At 39.9% G+C, this 20381-nt stretch overlaps 1 protein-coding gene across 2 annotated transcripts; it reads right to left on the reverse strand.

The window, feature by feature from the left end:
• Positions 1 to 4826: 4826 nt before the first annotated feature.
• Positions 4827 to 14398, reverse strand: FBXO5 (F-box protein 5). 2 transcript variants are annotated; one of them, XM_029223458.1, is made up of 5 exons: positions 14208 to 14398; positions 8549 to 9266; positions 7075 to 7165; positions 5942 to 6124; positions 4827 to 5220 (listed from the first exon to the last, which is right to left on the reverse strand). In XM_029223458.1, exons 1-5 carry the CDS (start codon positions 14308 to 14310, stop codon positions 4969 to 4971), a joined length of 1347 nt encoding a protein of 448 aa, XP_029079291.1. In that variant the 5' UTR covers positions 14311 to 14398; the 3' UTR covers positions 4827 to 4968. The 2 variants fall into 2 exon arrangements, with proteins under 2 accessions (XP_029079291.1, XP_029079292.1); XM_029223459.1 differs by lacking the exon at positions 14208 to 14398 and adding an exon at positions 11123 to 12454.
• Between the last annotated feature and the right edge of the window lie 5983 nt (positions 14399 to 20381).

The following is a 20381-nucleotide window of genomic DNA, read 5'->3' on the forward strand; positions in this document are numbered from 1 at the left end:
TCAAAAGTATGGTGTTATAAGAGCACCATCTTGTGGCATTGTGCTGTTTATATTGTTGAAACAGAACTTGGGGGAAAAGGGAACAATGCCAAACAATCAGTATAAGATTATGATTTTAAGAAATTAAATTTCTTAAATTTTAAGTAATAGTGGAGGAACGACCATTGTCCTCTCTCATCTGCAATCTTTCAGGCAGACCCTCGAGTTGTATGAACTGGGCTTAACAAACTTCCCAGCTAGATAGAGGACATGGAAATGCTAAACTCTGGGAGTCAGATAACACTCCAGCATGAACCTTGGTAAAGGCAAGCAAGGCTTTAGTGCTAATATGTGGATACAGTATTTACTCCAGTGAAATATGACAAGGAGAACGCTCACAAAAGACCAATGCATATGAACACATTGACATTTTAGCAGAAACCCTAGAATATAATCTCCACCATCATAAGCGATAACAGATCTACTATGGAGCTGCCAAACCTGAACTTTCTTCATTAAAGTCCTCAGTGAAGTAGCATTTGCCACTAAATGGTACCAGTTGGTCCCAGCACCGTGTTAGGGGGCCAGGAGTGACTCTGAGAAGTCAGACTGCTCACTGGCTTAACCAGAGAAGCCACGTAAAGGAAGTCATTTTGGAGACTAGCTCCCAGTAGAGACCACGTGTGACCAGGTTCAGCTCAAGTGCCCTTCTGAATGTAGTCATGTGTTCTTGTCACAACTTGAACCACCTAAGGGATCTTTTGACATAAAATTTATTTAGATTCAATCCATAAAACATATAGGGTCTCCCTGGATGCCAGAATACAAACAAAGAAGTTTTAGGAAGCTTTAAGCCAGTACTATGATTTTCTGTAAAAAAAAATGAATCATTAAAAAAAAAATACCGTATGTATCACAGTCACCATGAAAATAGTAACATCTATAAGTTACTCATTATACTCCTTCTGTAGCAGACTTAAAATAGTCCATTTTGGTGATCATACTAGTCCCAAACCTATTTTGGTCTGGGGGTATGTGTTCTTTATTCAGAGACATTCTACACGGATGCAAGATGGCTTAGCCTCCTGTACTTAACATTAGTGTTGATTCCAGGCCGAGAAATTATACATCTCAGAGTCCTGGGGAAGACTTGACCTTCTTAATATTAATTAGTATAGCTAACTGAAGGTTGTGATGAAAGACTTCTGTTCATCTTTCTCTTGTCCAAGGCTCCTAGAAAGGTGTGCCCACTTTGTATGAGTTGTCTATTGTTGCATAAGGAATCTTCCTCAAACTTTGGGGCTTAAAACAAAAAACAGTTATGATCTGGGGTGGGCGCAGGAATTTGGGAACAGCTTAGTTGGGTGACTCAGTTTGTACTCAGGATGTTGACAGGGACTGAAGTCTGAAGGCTGGACTGTAGCTGGAGGACCTGCTTTCAAGAAGACTCACAGACTTGGCAATTGGGAGGAAGCCATCTGGCACTTTACAGAGACCTCAGTTCCCCACAGTGTGGGCCTTTCTATAAGCTGCTCACAATGGACTTTGCCCCAGTGGGTGATGAGAGAGAGAAAGGGAGGTAGAAATCACCATGTCTTTTCTAACCTAGTCTTGGAAGTGACACGCCATCACTTCTGCTGTATTCTATTGGTCATGTAGAACAAACCTGAGGCAGTGTAGAAGGAGATTACACACAGTTGTAAATACCAAGAGGTTGGCATTATTGGGGGATATTTTAAAGGCTATTCTATTCAACACTTTGCTGGAGGTTTAAGACAGTATAATATGGCAAGAAAAAGAAATAAAAGGCATATAGACTGTAATGGAAGAAATAAAACTGTCTTTACTTTCAGAAGACACAGATCATCTACATAGAAAATCCGATAACTAATTTGAGTTTAGCAAGGTTGTAAGCTACAAGTTCAATCAATTACATTTCAATATATTAACAATAATCAAAAATTGAAATTAAAGACACCATTTACAATAGCATTAAAATATAAAACATTTAGGAATAGATCTGACATAAGATGTGCAAAACATGACGCTTAAAAGACAAAACATCGCTAACAGAAATTTTAAAAAATGTAAATAAATGGAATAACTACTGCGTACACAGGTTGGAAAACTCAATGTTGTTGAGATGACAATTCTCTCCTCCTAACCTAATCCAATAAATAGGTTCATTGCAATCTCAATCAAAATCCCATTATGTATTTTTGTAGAAATTGTCAAGTTAATTATAAAGTTTATGTAGAAATGAAATGCAAAGGACCTACAATAAATGACTTAGAAAATATTTTTTGTGAAATAAAAGAAAAAAGGACTGTCACTACTTCATTTTAAGACATAAAGCTAGTTACCAAGGCAGTGTGGTTTTGGAGTTCGAGAGACAAATAGGTCAATTAAACAGAATAGAGTCCTGAAATAGTCCCCCATGTTTATGTAAAACTGATTTTTGACCAAGATGAAAAGTCGTTTCAGTAAAGAAAGGATATGTCAACAAATGATGCTGGAACAAGCGGACACTCATTTCAGTCGATACCTCCCACTATGTTCCAAATGTAAACTGCAAGTGGATCATAGACCTAAATGTTAAATTTAAAACTATAAAGCTTCTAGAAGAAAACATAGGAGAAAGATATATATGCTCTTAGGTTAGGCAAATTTCTGAGATGTAACGCCAAAAGCATGATGTATTAAAGACAAATAATTGATAATTTATACTTGATCAAAAATAAAAACTCTTCCAAAGACACTAGGAAAATGAAAGACAAGACACACCCTGATAAAGCACTTGTACTCAGAGTATATACTCTCACATATCAATAACACACACACACACACAAATCATTTGATAGACACTTGCCCAAAGAAAATGATGGCAAATAACAATGCCAAACATCATTAGTCATTAGGGCGATTTAAATTAAAACCATGACATACTGTTACATACACATTAAAATGGCTAAAATTAAAGACAGGCTATACCAAGTGCTGATGACCACATGAAATAAATGGGATGCTCATACACTGCTGGTGAGAATGTAAAATGGTAAGGCCACTTTGGAAACATTTTGGTATCTTCTTAAAAAGTTAAACATACACTGACCATATAATCCAAAAATTCCACTACTAGATATTTACCAAGAGAAATGAAAGAACGCGACTTGCAAAGACTCATATACAAATGATTACAGCACCTTCATTTCTAATAGCAAAAAACTGGGCAAAAAATCCAAATGTCCAACTACCAGGGTGAACATACATATGAACAAGCTGGTATATCCAATAGTATATTGCTTAAGAAACAGGGATGAACTACTGGTACACACAAAATGGATGAATCTCAAAGTAATGTTCTTTGAAAGCAGTCAGACAAGTAACACATAATTATTTCATTTATACAAAATTCTAGGAAAGGCAAACTAATCTACAGTGACAGATCAGTGATTGCCTGGGGACTAACAGGAGGGATTACAAATAAGCAGGAAAAACCCGGTGGATGATGGTAATATTCATTACCTTCGTTCCATCGATAATGATGGCTTCATGCACGCATATGTCAAAACATCAAATTATACACTTCAATATTTTTTGTCTGTCAATTTTACATCAACAAAGCTTAAGCAAACCTGTGTTAATTTTATTGGAGGTTCTACTCCATTAGACAAAAGACAAACCCACTTGAGATAAATCCTCTTAGGTTTCTGCTGAGATCAAGGGCAAAGCCCTTAAGCTTCTGTGAGGACCTACTGACTGAGAGCACCTGTGTGGCCCACCTTTAAGTCTATGCCTTTGGTAGATCTGAATTAACTCTTTAATTCCTCCATATCCGTAATTGAAACCAAAATATATTCAACTTTAGAATTAAGGAATAAAAAAAAAAGTCCTTATCCTGGGCTCTTATTAGCACAAAAGCTCTGATTGCAGTCAAAGACATTTTATTCTACATACTATTTTTAATCTTTCTAGTATAGTTTTATATATTTCTTTTGTGGCTGTTTAAGCCATACAGTTTAACTGGCTTAGTGATGAATGAATTAATACACCAGCATTCCTCAAAGAGTGTTTTATGGTCCTCCTGTATTGAACCATCCTGAGATGCTTATTTCAAGACCCAAATACACAACTACTAGGATACTGGGTGGGGAGAAAACTGGAATAGAGCCTGGAACAGAGCCTGGTAATCTCACAAGGTCCTCAGATAAGGAGACAAAGACCCACTCAATGCCTTCACACATACCAGGCAGTGTCCTACAGCTTCTTACTTCAGCTGTTTCTAGGTTTAAAATGTTTAGATAAAAGACTCACATTATTTATTAAGCTTGTAACAATTTTATTCATAACAGGAGAAAAATTTATTTACATGTATATACAAAAGAGACATTTATTTTCTTACTCTGGCACATAAAAAATACAGAAATATTTACATATGTACAAAATATTAAAACATACAAACCTTACGAATAACGAAAAGCAAGATTTCACAAAAGATACTTTTTTGGGAAATACACACACTGAAAAAGAGGTTCAAGAAAGGTGACAAAACATTTAAATTAACAGACACCAGAAGCTGATATTTCAATAGGTATTATTAATTTGGTAAAGCAAATAAAATGTCTCAAATGCTAATAGATGGTAAAGAAGATTTACATTTAAGATTGTCCAGGTAAAATTACATGGTCCTCCTTTACCATAAAATCGAGACAATTTTATTTTACCTCTGAATCACAATCATCAGAAAAAGTTTTTCTTAAAATATTTAAATTTTCTGATTTAGATTGAGAATTTTGAATTTTTTCACATTAAATTGTAAAATATTTTAAGAGTTTGTGTATCCTCTCTTCTCACTGAGGGAAAAAAAACCCATGTACTACACTGATTTCAACATAAAATTGAACATCATAGTACATTTATTTTTTTAAGTTAAAACCTAACATTTTCTAACTAACCTTCAAGATCACTTACAACTGATTTATTAAGAGATCACAGTCGTCGTAAATTCTTCTTGCTTTTCTTAGTACCAGGCAAAGGACCCATTTTATAACTGGCTTTTAGGGGCTTGCCATTTGAACAGTCTTCAGTGGTATGATAATTACACAGGCACCTTGTGCAATAATCAAATCCACAGCCTTCTCGTTTACAGGTTGCCCGTTGTAAATAACAATCGTATTTTGCAGGTGAATTACAGCGAATACAGGCTTTGAGGCTTTCGTTCTTTTTCAAAGTTCTGGCAGCCTAGAAAGAAGAAAATCCATAAACAAATTTTAGTAAGGACTGAATGTAATTTAGTTACTCAAAACAAGTGCACCTCTGTGCCTTCCCCAATACATGTATAAAGCACTAATGTCACAACTCCCACCTTTAAGGAGCTTTCTGTTCAACAGGTGAGAAACCACTGTCAACTGATCCAATGGCTATTTCCTAATGCTACAAACATGCTCTTATTCATAAATGCTACTCGCACATCAATGCAGAACTTAAACGTCACCTTTTCTGTGAAATCTTCCTGGAGTCACTCAGGAGTTGGTTGCTCTTTCACCTCTAGTTCTACTTTTTTAAAAACACCTATCACATTATATGGCATTTATCTTTATATTGCTATGAAGGTTACCATGTTTCCATATCTATGTGGTGCCTGATAAAATTGACTTCTTGCTTAGCTCTCTTCATCAGTTATTAAAGGCAGTAATTGTGAAACGTAGTATTTAACAGTTTTATAAAAAAAACTTCAAAATCAAGGTTTTTCCTTATTCTCTTTGTGTTTCCAAATTAAATCTCAACAACATTGAACTGTCATAAACAATGCCAAATGATATCTATTATTTTCGGCATAGAAAGACATCTCTGTGTACTTCCCTAATTTGATTAGTTGAGTTATAAATGGTTTTCTTACTCTAAATCCTTTTAACAATAAATGTCCCATATGTTTCTAATTTATTAATAAACAAGAAATTACCTCAGAGAATTCACTGTGTCGACTGTAAGTAGAACCTTTCTGATCACCTGGATCAGGTAACTTGGTTCGAGCTTCTTTTTTGGGGAGAGTCTGGGTGGCTGACTTTTGCACAGATACTAATGGGGTTCTGAATAAAACATATTCTCTGGTTGAAGCGTGTGGTGAAAACTTAATGTTCTTTTCCTAATTAAAAAAAAAAGTTTTAATAGGATTAAAAAAATATTCTCCTATATTCTCAACAATCAGGAATTTTTATTATGTTTGTACATGTTGTACATGTAAAAGGGGCAAATGAGAATATAAAGGATTTATTCCTGCATCCAAATTACCTGCATGTGCTTAAACACAGCCACCCACAAATATTCACACATTTAAGGCCTAACAACTAAGCTGTTGAGTGAAACTGCAAATCAGAAATTGTGAGAAAGCGCTTTACACTCTTAGTATGTAGCATTTAATACATGATTTATAAAGCACTACCACTAGAACAAAAGGTCATTCTCCCCATCCACCAGTAGATGGCAACAGTCACTGTTTAAGTGTCCCCTCAGTGCTATGAATGGATCCAAAACAATCTTTTGGAATAGAAAAGTTTCCATTAACACCAGCTTATACATAAAGAAACTGAACTTGGAGAATTTAAGCAATGCTTGTCTAAAGCTATACAGCTAGTAAGCAGCAGCACCAAAATCTGGACCTAAGTCGGCCAACTCCTAGGCCTGAAATTTTAATCATGTGTTGATCTTTATTCTCAGAAACATCTCCAAAGTTACTAAGTATTTGGTAAAGTAAATGAATTCCTTTCCTGCATTAAGAATCTTCAATATGTAGATAATTACTGTTTATTTGTTAACAGCTAAACTACAAATGGCAACCAAGATTAGCTATATGGTCAACTCTCACTGAGATCTGAGTAGTTTTCCCTTTATCTTCGGACATTTCCTTTCATGGAGAACCCAAGAAATAAACGACTGGGGTGGGATCCCATCCCCTTTATCTTTGAATTATTTTAATGAGTTATGAATGTAAAGGATTTCCAGATCATCTGTTATCCTTGCTATTTCCCCCTCCAATTTCAAAGGTAAAGAGCACTAGCTGTTATATCTTAAAATTAAAACAACTGCAAGACTTACGGTAATTCTTTGTATTGCTTTATTGTACAATTGCAATGCCCCCTTATCATCTTCTAGAATCTTCTTCCAAGTTGTGCTCACTTTAGACACACTGGAAAAGTAAATGATTATAAAGGAAACAATTAAAGCACCACAAAGAGCTAAGATGACTATATTACAGAAACATTAACAGTACAAAAAAGAAATTTCTATTAGCAGTGCTTCTCAAACCCGGCTATACATTAGAATTGCCTGAGGTACGCACTTAAGATTTAAGGATGGGGCTTCCCTGGTGGCGCAGTGGTTGAAACTCTGCCTGCCGACACAGGGGACACGGGTTCGTGCCCCGGTCCAGGAAGATTCCACATGCCGCGGAGCGGCTGGGCCCGTGAGCCTGCGCATCCGGAGCCTGTGCTCCGCAACGGGAGAGGCCACAACAGTGAGAAAGATTTAAGGATGGCCCATGCCTAGTCACTTGGGTTTAACTGATCTAAAATGGGGGCCAGGGCGCTGTATTTATTTAAAAGCTCGCCATCAAGTAATCCTAAGTGGATCCAGGCTTAAGAACCACTATACTTTGTACTTCATTTTCTCACAATATCAACAAATATCAAAAAAGAAGCCCCACTGTATATATGGCACCATCTTGGTTATTTATTAACATTAGACAAATTTCAAAGAACTTGAGGATACACTGCTATTAGTAGAAATCAATTTTAAAAATCCATTTTGCTAACAAAAATGTTGTGAGGTTGATTATCCCTCAAGAAGCTAGCCAATAATAAAAATCAATCCTTACTTATGTCTGTTTTGCTTCACCTATATTTAATGGACCAGTGTAAAGTAACACAAAGAGTACCTCTAAAAAATTTTTCAAAAAGCCAAAAATGAACCCAGTTGAACTGGAAGCAATCTAATCCAATAGTCTGGATAATCAACTTAATTCTCAGTTACCTCATCCTAACAGGTTTTCTTTGGTGGAATGCGAAAGGGTGGTCAGTATAAGGTTTCTAAGAAATAGTAATAATCAGACCCATTTGTGGGTTTCTGTATTTTCATCACTCTCAAATTTGAAAATGGCCTAAAAAGAACAGAAATTATTTCATACTTTCAAGTGTGACAAAAATCATAATGTCTATTGGACGTGTACACCAGACCTAGGCTCTTGTTTTATAGTTAAGACTAAAAGATGGAGCTTACATATGAACAATTTCAGAACCAAAAGGAACAAAGATCCCAATCTCACAGAAAGTTTTCTAATAGCATAAATATGAAATTTGAAATAACTGGATTAAATGCATACTTTAAAAATTATCTTTCTTTCCTCCTAGTGACACGTAAGTAGTAAAATACCAGCAACCAGACAGAAGTCATCACTTCAATTAAAAACAGTGCACGACTACCATACTATGTCTTTGCATGAGCTGGTGGTACTGAGCCATCTAACAAAAATGTTCATGGATCATATTAATGACCACAAAGCAACAATACTTACTTGATTAAGTCCATATCACTGAGCTGTGTCAAAATATTTGCTAAGAGATGTCTGAGTCCCCTTCGAAAGAGTTCACTGAGAATATCTACACAGTCTAGGCCCATTTTCCTGCCAATTATATTCTGTAGTCTAAAATTTCCACTGGATATAAATTCCTTGAGCTTCTCCCAATCTATTTTAGGATTTCGTTTACAGTTTTTTTTTAATGTTGAACAAACCACTTTTTCAAAATGAAGAGCCGGCAGCAAGTTTTTGTTGGGATATTGGTCTGGGCTTTGTGTCCGTAGCAGGCAAGATTGTGGACTGTCACTGAAATTTTCCACCAGGGGAAGGCTATTGTCTTCATGTTCACTGAGGCTACTTTGCTGGGAAAATGAAGAGTAGCCACTGTCTTCATAAGGTCCACTGGTCTCTAGTTCTTCTATGTCATTTGAACTATTAAGTGTTTGCTGTACATGTAGATTTTCCTTATTATGCAAGGGCTTGCTCTCAGTTTCAAGTTCTACAATCCTGGGGCTCACAATCGGTGACCCAATATCTGATAACCTTTCATAGTCTTTAATGAAGTCTTTATAAGAACCTTCCAAATTCGCAGTAGTGTAGGAAACTTGTCTTCTACTGTCATCAGGCTTTACCGGTTTAATTCCAGAATGAACATGGTTATAGTTAAAATCACACTTCATTTTGACAGAGACAGTGGAACTTTCTTCTTTACAACCTACAAAAAGAACATAACATATTTACTTCCTAATGGCAAAATTTCCACATATCCCTACTTCTAAATTTGGGATATAGAGACTTAATTACTTTGCATTCTCTCAGCACTGGGTACTGCCTATGTAGCTGTGAAATTGTCCAAGTTTAATATGAGAAAACATTACTAAAACCTTATAAAAGTATATACATCTTACTCTTGAGGGGGTACCTTCAGTACAGATTGCTTTTAAATCTGTATAACTCTACCATCTGACTTTTAGAGTCATATCTGAGTAGAAAGTAGTGACAAAAGGGACTATTTAATAAATATCTGTGCTTATGGAACAAATAAGGAAATGTGATGCACCATGAGCGGGGTATGAGATAAGAAATATCCTTATAGAAATCAAATACTTCTAGAGAAGTATGGTCAAGACAATGGAGGAGGGGAATGCCAAAATAGTTCTGATAAAAGTAGCAAAAACATTTGTATATTTAAATGTTAGTTTAGCAATTATTATAAGGCTTACAATAATGAATCAAGAAATCTATAGGTAGCTTGGAGAAAGGACTGAAAAGGCAATAAATGTAATCATTTGAATGTTAACCATACTACTGAGTTTTTGGGCCAGATAATTTTGCTGGGGTGGTCCTGTGCACTGTAGGATGTTTAGCAACTTTTAGCCATTTGATGCCATTAGCAGCCACTATTCCCCAGTCAGGACAATAAAAAATGTCTCCAGTAACCACTTATTGGAGTATGGGGAAGCCAGCAGAGGCCAAATTTCCCCCATTCCTTAGGTGAGAACCACTGCTTTAAAGGATGATTAGGTAGTAGAGACTGGGAAGGAATGGGTTCAAGAAAATTGCTTAGCATTTTTGAAGGCAGAGTATATGGATGGTATGTGCTTCTAATGTACTCCCCCATCTACTATGCCCCCTGCAAACCAATCACAGGTAGGTAAAAATTTATCCTATAAGTAAATGTAGGTACGTAAGTACAGCATCTGTTCATATTAATTTTACTGTTTTTACTTAGAACCTCTAAGTACTAAAGGACACCTTGATAGCAAGTAACCTTGTAGGTAGAGACACTCTTTTAATTAGGTTTAAACTAAGAGTTCAGGGGCATAAAAGTAAATAAACCCCCAATTAACCCTAACTCTAGAACAAATTATACTGAGTGGTTCTCTTCTACTCAGAAGAGTAAAAAATTCCAAGAGATTTTTATTTTTGCCTCAAGTAAAGAATGAAGTATGATTTACACAAGACTACATTTTATCTGAGAGGATAAAAAAGAAGCCACCAACAAAGACACACCTTTTACTTTGTTTAGTTGCCTAAAGGGAAGAGGCCTGAAACTGTACTTCAGAAACTCAAAATTCTTTTCAAAAGCATTCTTCCTCTGCTGTCTTTAGAACTTAGTTACTGGGAGACTATCCTATAGAACCCCTTTCATCCAACATTGTTCTTTGGATATGGACAGTTCTTTAAATTTAGAGCTAATAATGATTCAACTACCTTATTAAGTGTTTAGAAGTTAATTTCCAGTGTGTTTCCAAACACCTGATTCTCACAACCTTTTGAGGTAGAATGGAGAGGCATTATTATTTACAGTTAAGAACACCGAAGCTTATCTAAGTAACTTGCCTAAGATTTGACAGGTAGTTAAGAGGGACAGATTATTCTTCACTGTAAATTCACTGTTCCATCCACTATCTCACCTGGGAAGTAAGATGAAGAGCATTAAAGAAAAAAAGCATAAAAGTATAGACTTATGGACTTTGGGTTATAATTTAATACTACATTATTTACATCGTTGCTCAAATTGTTCCAGCTTTTGCCATTCTAAGTTCATGTTCATTTGACATTCCTTACTTTTTGGCACTAAACAAGATGCTCCACGATCATCTTGTATTTTTCCTGTTCCAGCCAGAAAATCTGTTATTTCTCCAAGGAACTTTGGTTCCTTTCATTGGTTCCAAAATCTGGATGCTGGTTGTAGATTTAGAGTGTGAAGTTTATACTGCAAAATAAACTGAATACCATCTTTTATTTAAAAAAGGAAGCTGAAAGACTGTAAAAAGCTAATTCCATGTTTTTTAACTAGTTCAGTGCTTCCCCATGACCAAGCCAAATGCCCCTAAACAATTTGGGAAATGTAATTGATCTGATATTACCCTGGAAGGAAAAAAAAGTATCACACGGTTCTGTGACCTCTTGACTCAGATAGACGAGGGCTAAGAGTCTAGTTCTGCCACTTCATTCATTTATCCAATGCCTCTTTAGTGACAGGGTGTGGAGTAGAAAAGAAACTAGTCATGCAAAATCTTTTGGAGGTGAAATCCTGACATCTGAAAGCCTTGTGAAAAACCAGACAGAGGTGGACACTGGAAGGACAAGTGTTGAGCTTTCAAGGAAGAGGAAGGCCTGCAGGGCTGTGACTTTGTGAGCTAGGGGAAGAATTGCTTGAAAATGAAAGTTGGAGAGGTACAGTATGCTCTATAGGATTTTTAGGATATACTGGCTTTTATTTAGTGTGTAAAAAAGAGCCTTTGAGGGGTTCTAAGTAGAGACATTTGGTTTACGTCAAAAAAAAAAAAAAAAAAAAAGATGGGCAACTGTGGAAAATGGATAGTGGGAAGATTCAAGTGAAAGCAGGGAGGCTAGTTGGAAGTGCCTATCACAGGAGTTCAGAGAGTTGGGTACCTGAGACTCGGATTGCCGCAGCGGAAATAAAGATAACTGGATAGATCTGAGATCTTTTTAGAAGGATAAAGTCAACAGAGGTTGGGGATGTACTGTATTAGATGTGGATGATGAAGGAAAGGGGAGTAAAGAACCCTGGGGTTTAAATCTTGAGCATCTCAGGTACAAAAAACTAACAACAAACAAACAAAAAACTAAGCAAGCTTCCTCATTTATAAAATGCAGGTAAGAAAACCAACCAAACTGGATTAAATGTATGGAAGAGTCCCTGTCACTTATAGTTTAATAAATAAAACTTATTTTCACCATATTATTTTTGTAAGCCAAATCCCTTCATATTCTTTATACTGTAAATCACAAACATTTTAAAAGTAGCAAAATGCATTCTACACAGACCTATGCATTTCAGATTATTATATACTTTCCCTAGGAATCATATCCGACTTCAAATGAAAATCCTTGCTCAGCCTTTTGACTAGTTTTGTAACCTAGAACGCTGAATTAGTCTTTCAGTTTCTTTAAAATGGAAATACTAATGTCCACCTCAGAGTTGATAACATTCTTAAAACCTCTTAGTTACCCACTCAACAATCCAATCACGAGAAAGTGGTATGATAGTTAACCATACAAAGTTTGACCTTCCATTTAACCTTCCAATGTAGATGTGACGTGTCATATTACAATAGTTAAAAAGATTACAGTGCTTGGAATTAAAAATCTTTACCACTATCCCAATGCTAAATAATCAAGTTCTACAATCTCCAATACCTAGAAGATAACCAGCATGTGCCCAACACTAATTAGGCATGGCAAGTCCTTAAAAATTTAAGAGAGCCCCAAGGCCTGGCGCCATCAACTGCAAATCAGCCATAATCCCTGAGAGAAAATTTTAGAAAAGCCTACTTTCAGAAGTAATGGAATGCAATAGATTTTTAATTTCATTTCCTCAAATTTGTAAATATGGAAAAAAAACCCAGGGACCAGCAAATATTCTCATGAGGGGCAAGGTAATAAAGACAACTGGAATTAAGCAACCAAAAATATCCCTTCTTAGAGCCACCAAGCTTCAGAATTTCACAGAGGGGCTCAAGATTCAGGGTTTTCTAGAAACAGACTTAACCTGTTAAAATATTTTTTGAGCTTTCTACATTCCTTTTCTAAAGAAAGGAGCACTTTTCAGTGATGACCAAATATACAATATCAAGTTGCTAATTTCTAAAATTCTTGGTCATTTCTGAGGTAAAATGAATGCATCTGGATCTCTTTTGGGAGACAGCAACAAAGAGGATAAAAAAGTCAGCGTTTATCTGAGTGCCTTCCATTCCACCCAAGAGGTGGAATAAAAGACTGGTTCCTCAGGAGCGCGGGGAAAAAAGACAACTGATTCTTCACTTCTCAAATCTGCTTCCCAAATTCTTCAAGACCGTCTCAATTTGGACAAATTCAGGGTTTTGTATTAAAAAGTGCCTTTCTTCCTCCCTCCTTCTGACTCCAGGCCTTGAGACTGAGTCACTGGGTAAAGGGAAAAAAGGAGAAACTGAACATTTTTGGTTGGAAGTCCCAGCAGAGCCTGGCCCGATGAGGGGGCCCTGCATTTGGCGGGATTGGGTTGGGGGGAACCCTGGAAATCCCGAGGGGTCGGAGGGGTGGCCCTCAGGGCGCGGGCCGGCGGAGGAGGCGGGAGATAACAGCGAGCACGATCTCCCGCGCCCGCCAGGAAGGCTGAGGTGACGAAAACCGGGGGGAACTGACTTCCGACCCGGGGGTGCGGGGCACACGGAGAAACGGGGCACAGAAGCGGGGGTCGGGCCACTGGTCGGAGGCTACGGGCCACCGGCTCGCGGGCTCTGTCAGAGCCGCAGCCCCGGGGTGGGGGAGGGGAAGGAGGGGCGTCTGGCGCCCGGGCCGGCGGGGTGGAGGTCGGTGGCCTTGCGCGAGGAGAGAGGGCCATCGGGGAGGCCGCGACCCGAACCTCCTCGGGAGCAGGCGCCCAGCTACGCGTGCACGGCGGGACCCGGGCCCGCCGTCCCGCCTCGGCACCTCTTCCCCTCCCCGAACCCCTGCCTTCTCCCTCCCGGTCCCGGGACCCCCCGCCGCCGCTGCCGCCGCCGGCCGCCCGAGACCCAGCGACGGGCCCCACGGCCGGATTCGGGAGCGCGTCGGGTCCGGGGCGCTGTCCCCCGTCTTCCCCCCTCACTGGGCACCCCTCCTGGAAGGCGCACCCCGCTCGCACTGACTCTCTCCTCTCACCCACCGTCCGAGGGGCGAGGGCGCCCGGCGGCTGTCAGGACGCCGTAGCTGCAGCGGCAGGAACCGGAGGGCGGCCGTGGGGAACAGCTGCAGGGGCACCGGCTCATGCCAGGGCAAGTGGGTTCCGCCTCAGGTGAGGGAGCTGCGCCCGCGGCAGGGAAACGGGCCACCCGCTTCTCAGCTCTAGCTTCTAAAAGGCGCCAGCTGGTACTTTTAAAATCTTTGAATTTGGTGCCCAAATCCGCACGGCCCAATGGGGCGCGCCGCTCGCACGCGCGCTCCAATGGGAAGGCGGCGGGAGGGGGTGCCCTCACCCACGCCCAATTGGAGGCTGCCGAGGCGGGGCCGGGCCGCCAGGCCCAACCTCCTTCTTCCCCGGCGGCTCCGCGCGTCCGGAAAGATGCTGAGGCAGGGGGCGGGACCTCGGAGCGCAGGGAGACCACTGCCGGGCCGCACGTGGAGGGAGCCTACCACGCATGCGCGCTCCCGCCACGCTTCCCTTCGCCGTCTGGAGAACGGGCCTCCTGCGGGTCCTAATTTCATCCTGAAGGCAGCTTCGGCTTCTGTCTGAAGATCTCCGCTGGGTAGAAAGGGCGGCCGACTTTCTCCGGTCATCTCACAAGCGGGAGTTTGGTGAGTAGCCACTGTGGTCGTTCGGGAATGCAGACTTTCCGGAAGAGGAGCCCTCCCCCAGCCCTACTTAGCCCGCCTCTCTAGGATTTAGGCGCGCTCCTCTCTCCTCCTAGTTTCGCCCCACCCCCGGCTCAGCGCTTTCGCGCAGGCGCTTGTGGCGGGCGGTAGCTGTGCGGTTGGCGGGTTGGCGCTTGCGCGCTGGGGTCCCCCGCGTTTCTGTTTGGGGGGAGGAGAGCTTGGGGCCGCGGTGGGTGGGGCCGCGTCCCTCCCGGCACATGGAGCTGGTCCCGCTGACGTGGTGCGGGGAGACCTGGGCCTGCATCTCCCAGGAGCCTTCCGGAGGGGCTGAGGCTGGGAGTCACTTCTTCTTGTAAGCGTGTTTTTATTTTCAACCACTGTTCCCCAGCCACCACTGCTTTGTTACGGACGTTTAGCTTATTAAATCTACTGTACTCGCACACAGTAGTCCTTGCTCTAGAATGAATGAATCAATCAGTCATCCTAGCCTGGGAGTTCCCATTTCCACACCCTGGGACCGAAGGCTCCTGGCCTGATTTTCTAGTGATGGAGGAAACGGAGGAAGTATTAATTGTTAAGTCTTCTGTGACAAGTTGTACCGTATAATTTGTCATGCTGAACTTTTCACTCTTTGAATGTGTGCTTTAAGTGGTGACGTTGCAGTCCCCCGACCCAGCTTTTGGTCACAACACAGTGACGCTACAGGAGGTGAGCTCCCCAGAGTCCGAATCCCTGTCTTTGGCAGTTTTCCCTCTTTCTTTTGCTTTTCTGCAGCCTCGGGGAGAGTTAATAGTTGGCTTGTTGTAAGCGCTCAAATTGTGTGCCAGTCCTGCGTGAAGCAGGGCCGGGATCAGGATGAATCATGCAAGTGCTGAGTGGATCCTGTCTTTAGGTAAAATTTTCGATAGTTCATGTTTTTTTGCGTTAATTTTTATTTTTCAGAATGTTGCATTAAATTAGTATTTTTCTGGGTTGCTGAAATTTTTGGCATCCCCTTAAATTTTTGCCCGAGTCATGTCTCTCACCAGGCCTTGGTGCTAGGTCCTGCAGACATAGGGTTGAAAAGACAAAAAGTCCTGTTCTTCAGGGAGTTTACTTTCTAATGGGAAAGAAGTTCGCAATTAACAATTTCATTGAATGAAAGAGGAATATAAAACAACATAAGGGGGTAGAGAATGGGCAGTAGGGGCAGGGTTAAGGACTTTGGGTGGTCAGGAAGGTTTCTGAGGCTTTGGACCAAGATCCGAATGTTCAGCTGGCAATGCAGAGATCTGCATAGTAAGCAGAGGAAAGAGACTGAAGGCGCATAGCTTCTTCCAGGGCTAGAAGGAAGTCTAGAGCCTACAGAGCAAAAGACTGTAGGAGGTGAGGTCAAATAGGTAGAAGCCAGATCCTGTAGGACTTGGTTAACTGTTGGAGGAATGTTAGCAAGGGAGTGATTTGTTGAGTGAATATTAAAGCGATGGTAGCTTTTTTATCTACTAGGCATTTTGTAATATTAGCCTTTAATTCTCCCAATAACCTTAGGGTTTTCATTTTCTGATTGTGCTTAAAAGTGTAAGTTCATTCCCACAGAACCATCAGTCTTAGGATAAGTCCATGTACTTTCCTCTTTCCTCTGTGTTATACTGAGGAGTAATAATACTTGTGGGAGGCTTGATTGCTTATAAGTACGTTTTCATATTACTTTCCCATTTGACCTCAGAGATCATCTTTATTCACCTTTTTTATTTTTAGATGCAAATATGTGAAATTTGAGGGGAGGGGGGGTTCTCATTAAATTAATTGCGCACCTGGACTACAACCTTTGAATCTTAACCACAGCTTAAAAGGTATGCTCCAGCAGTTATTTTTAAAATTTATTTTCAGAAAAAGGCTAAGATATTGGAAAAACTAAAATTACTATCGTAATATAAGGTAATATAAAGAGTGAAGCATGTTTTATTGCATGCTGGAATAGTTTGTTAGAGTCTTTTTCTTTAGGCTTATTAAGTTACTAAATATTGATTTTAACTATTAGAGCTTTAATTATGTTGAAATATTATTCTTAACTGAGAGTTAACTTTAACTTTTTCAGTAGGTTCATGAGCAGCTGTTAGTTTCATTTTTAGTGAGAAATTTAGAAAGGGATATTCTGAATTTTACTGGATGTCAACAGATATATGTACCTCTTTTTTTCTACAAATCAGTATCAATCAGAATTGTTGAGTTTTTAGGTGCAAAATGAAGTGCAGAGAGAATTGCCCTTATTCTCACCAAATCCTTATTGCAGATCTACAGCATGCAAGACATCCTGGAAATGTCTGGAAAAAATTGGGACATGGTACCTGCCCCTTTGCTTCCTATCTGGGCCAGCCACCTAATAGACGTAGATGCTCAGTAAATAATCTTTGAATAAAAAGCATCATGAGTACAGGGGGGAGGAGATAATGTGTACAAAATACAGCTGTGAACACTGGATGAGTCAAATATGTCTAGCTACCGTGGGAATTTTTATAGAACAGCGGAGTTACTGCTGTATGCCAGGATGAGATTACTCTGTAGGACAGGGTTTCTCAACCTCAGCACTACTGACATTTTGGGCCAGAGAATTCTTTGCTGTGGAGGCTATGCTGTGCATTGTAGGGTGTGTAGCAGCAGCCTTAACCTCTAACTCCCCCTGCCCCCCCACCCCAAGTTGTGATAACTGTCTCCAAACATAGCAACGTATCCCCTGGGAAGTATGGTTGCCTCTAGATGTGAACCTTTGCTGTTGGGGATGTCTTTTAAGGGAATGGGGAGGAGAGTGGCCTTCCCTGGCATAGGAACGAAATGGGGGCAAGCTTAAGTGCAGGAGGATTTATCAAGAAAAATTAATTTGATGTGACATAAAGGGGTGGTGTGTAAAGCGGGCTAATATGAAAGGATGCTGGGTAGGGATATGGATGTGCTGCGTGCATACTTCAGAGTTGGAGTTTTATTTGGGAGGCAGTGGGAACCTATTAAGTTGTTGAGTAGAAGGGTGACAAGATCAGAGCCTTGCATTTTAGGAAGATGAATCTGGCAGTTACGTATGTGTGACCTGAATTAGAGTTAGGATGCAGGGGACTATTAAAGTAGTCCGGGAGAAGCAATTGTGGACCATGGTGGTGATAACGGAATCAGTGAAGTTTAGGGTATTTAGGAGAGTAGGCATTAGAGTAAACTGCATATGAGGAAGAGGAATCGAAGGTGACTACAATTTAATTTTGAGAGAGGGAGAATGGTAGTGCCGTGAAAGAAACTGAGATCACACAATGAGAAACGGGTTATAGAGGAATATGACGTTTCATTTTAGACATAGTGATTTTTTATTTATACATCTTTAAAATTTCCATTCTGGCTGAATGAGTTTTGATTAACTGATGTTGTAGGCCGTTTTGAAATGAAGTTCAGTTTTGGTTCTTCCCGAACAATACACCAGATTTCTAGACAAATAATTTTAGATCTAACTGCCTTTTAGACATCTTTTTAGTGCCATGAAGTTAGGTGTTGAAGAGACAAGAATGAAGAAAACAGTTTTGTCCACTAATGAAATGATGTGAAAGGGTTAATAATACATTCCATTTCCTGACCACCCTTTCCCTTTTCCTTATTACGCACACAAACCTGAGACAGGAGTAACCCAGTGAGTTTACTGCCTTGCCATAAGTGTTTTCATACTGTTGTGTAAAGGGCTGTGGAATACTAATGAAGAGCAGTTGACTGCATAGGTGCAAAAGTTCCCTTTGGGTTGGACCTTGAAGTCTGTGGAGGTAATTATGTGTTTTAGGAAGAGAGGGCAGGGAAGGCAAAGGCAGGTGGGAGCGACATTGGGTGCTTTATAATTCAGGTAGCTGTGTAGATGCATAGTTTGTGCAAACAGCTACAAAGTTCTAAGGCCCTTAAAATGTTAGACATAGGGTTCTAGTAAGCTTCACGCCAAAATTGTTGCTCTATTCTTACCTTTTCCTGGGTTCCAAAAATTACGTTTGATCATACAGGAATAACTAATTTAGATTAGTGAAGTGTAAGCCAATGTCAGTTCACAGACCAGAATTTGTCAGTTACTCCACAGGTGTTCATAAGGCACAGTGATACATATCTTAAAGTTATATTGTTAACATTACCAAAGTATTATGATAATTTTTTTCTAACCAACTGTGATGTTCTAATGGGCAGGAAGTTTGAAAATTGACGGAAGGTTCTTTCCCACCTTCATTAGTACAGCTCTCACACTTTCTTTTCCTGTGGTGCAGAGGGAGGGAGTGGAGAAGGATGGGGACAGAATGAGTAGACTTCTGGCTCTCCCTTGTTCATAGAATGAAATACAACATTCAAGACCTTTCATAATCTCAGTGCAACTTTTCTAATTATTACCTGTTAGAGGAGGTAAAGAGAAATTGAATAACAGTATACTGTAATATTTAATAACCTGTAGCTATGTCCCTTTCATTCAAAAAGGAAACCAAAAGACCCAAGGGGAAAGTGGTAAATCTGGGAGACACAGGCTTGCATTGGGCCTTGTGCTCAGTGATGATGACTGCTGAATGAATGCGTCTTGCTGCATTCTTGAGTTGCTTAGGTCACTAAGAGGGGCATTCGTCAGCTGTTCCTGTGAAGGCAGAACAGAATGGCTTTCATGAGCAGAACATTACAGGGTGGAGGGATACTCTTCAAATTAAAATTCTCTGATGTATTTGATAACCTTTGGCCAGCTTAAATTCTTAACTGTCTTTAACGGTTTTTCTACACCTCCCTTTTAGAGCAATAAGGTGAGAAATTATCGATATAAAATTACTCTGAAATTTAGCACATGCTGGGGCTTTAAAGGGAATTTGGCTAATAAATGTTGACTTAAAGAGGAAACAACTGCCTGACAATAATGTAGTTTTGAATTTATGTAGTACGTTTATAAAAATTAATACTGTTGACTCAAACACATGAAAAAATGTGCAGTTTTGAGAGTTAACTAAATGTCTCCTAATACTTTAACATTTCAATCATATAACCGTAATAGTGAAATCACTTTTGTTTCTCTCGAAATCCTACCTGGTTGTAACTACCATAAATTTGACATTTATTCATCATCCACTAGGTAGAGCTCTTCATAATTGTAGCTCTTCATTTACCTCATGTTTTCAAAATATTCTCGAGCCAGCATTTCTAGCTTTTCTTACTTTTTTTATGGGGTAACTGACATGTCCTGTGTCTTTTCCTTTTTTGTAGTTAAACAGCTTGAATTTATGACTGCTTTTTGCAGTGAAGCACACACCGTGGGAGAACCATGGGGGGGGGTCTATTTCTCAAGAACACTACTTTATTTGCTGTTGCTCTCAACACCAAGAAGTCTTTTACCAGCTGTGCAGCTTCAGGCAGACATTCCTGTGCTCTCCTTCCCTCTCAGGCTCAATTCTCTGAAGTCAGGCTTATCAGAAAAAAGCTAATCATAACCAGGATTGCCAGGGAAAAAAGAACAACTTTTTAAATGTTATGATAGAAAAAAGACTATACTGATTTAGCTTTAAGC

The sequence above is a fragment of the Monodon monoceros genome, unplaced genomic scaffold, assembly GCF_005190385.1.
Source record: "Monodon monoceros isolate NGI ecotype Baffin Bay Population unplaced genomic scaffold, NGI_Narwhal_1 Super_Scaffold_15, whole genome shotgun sequence".
Taxonomy (NCBI): domain Eukaryota; kingdom Metazoa; phylum Chordata; class Mammalia; order Artiodactyla; family Monodontidae; genus Monodon; species Monodon monoceros.

Excerpts from the sequence above, each read along its gene's own strand:
- FBXO5 (XM_029223458.1), bottom strand. The coding sequence starts at position 14,310 with ATGAGCCGGTGCCCCTGCAGCTGTTCCCCACGGCCGCCCTCCGGTTCC. Across the intron at positions 7,166-8,548 it reads AGTGATATGGACTTAATCAA|TGTGTCTAAAGTGAGCACAA; the intron begins GTAAGTATTGTT and ends TTACTTTTCCAG. Across the intron at positions 6,125-7,074 it reads AAGCAATACAAAGAATTACC|GAAAAGAACATTAAGTTTTC; the intron begins GTAAGTCTTGCA and ends TTTTTTAATTAG.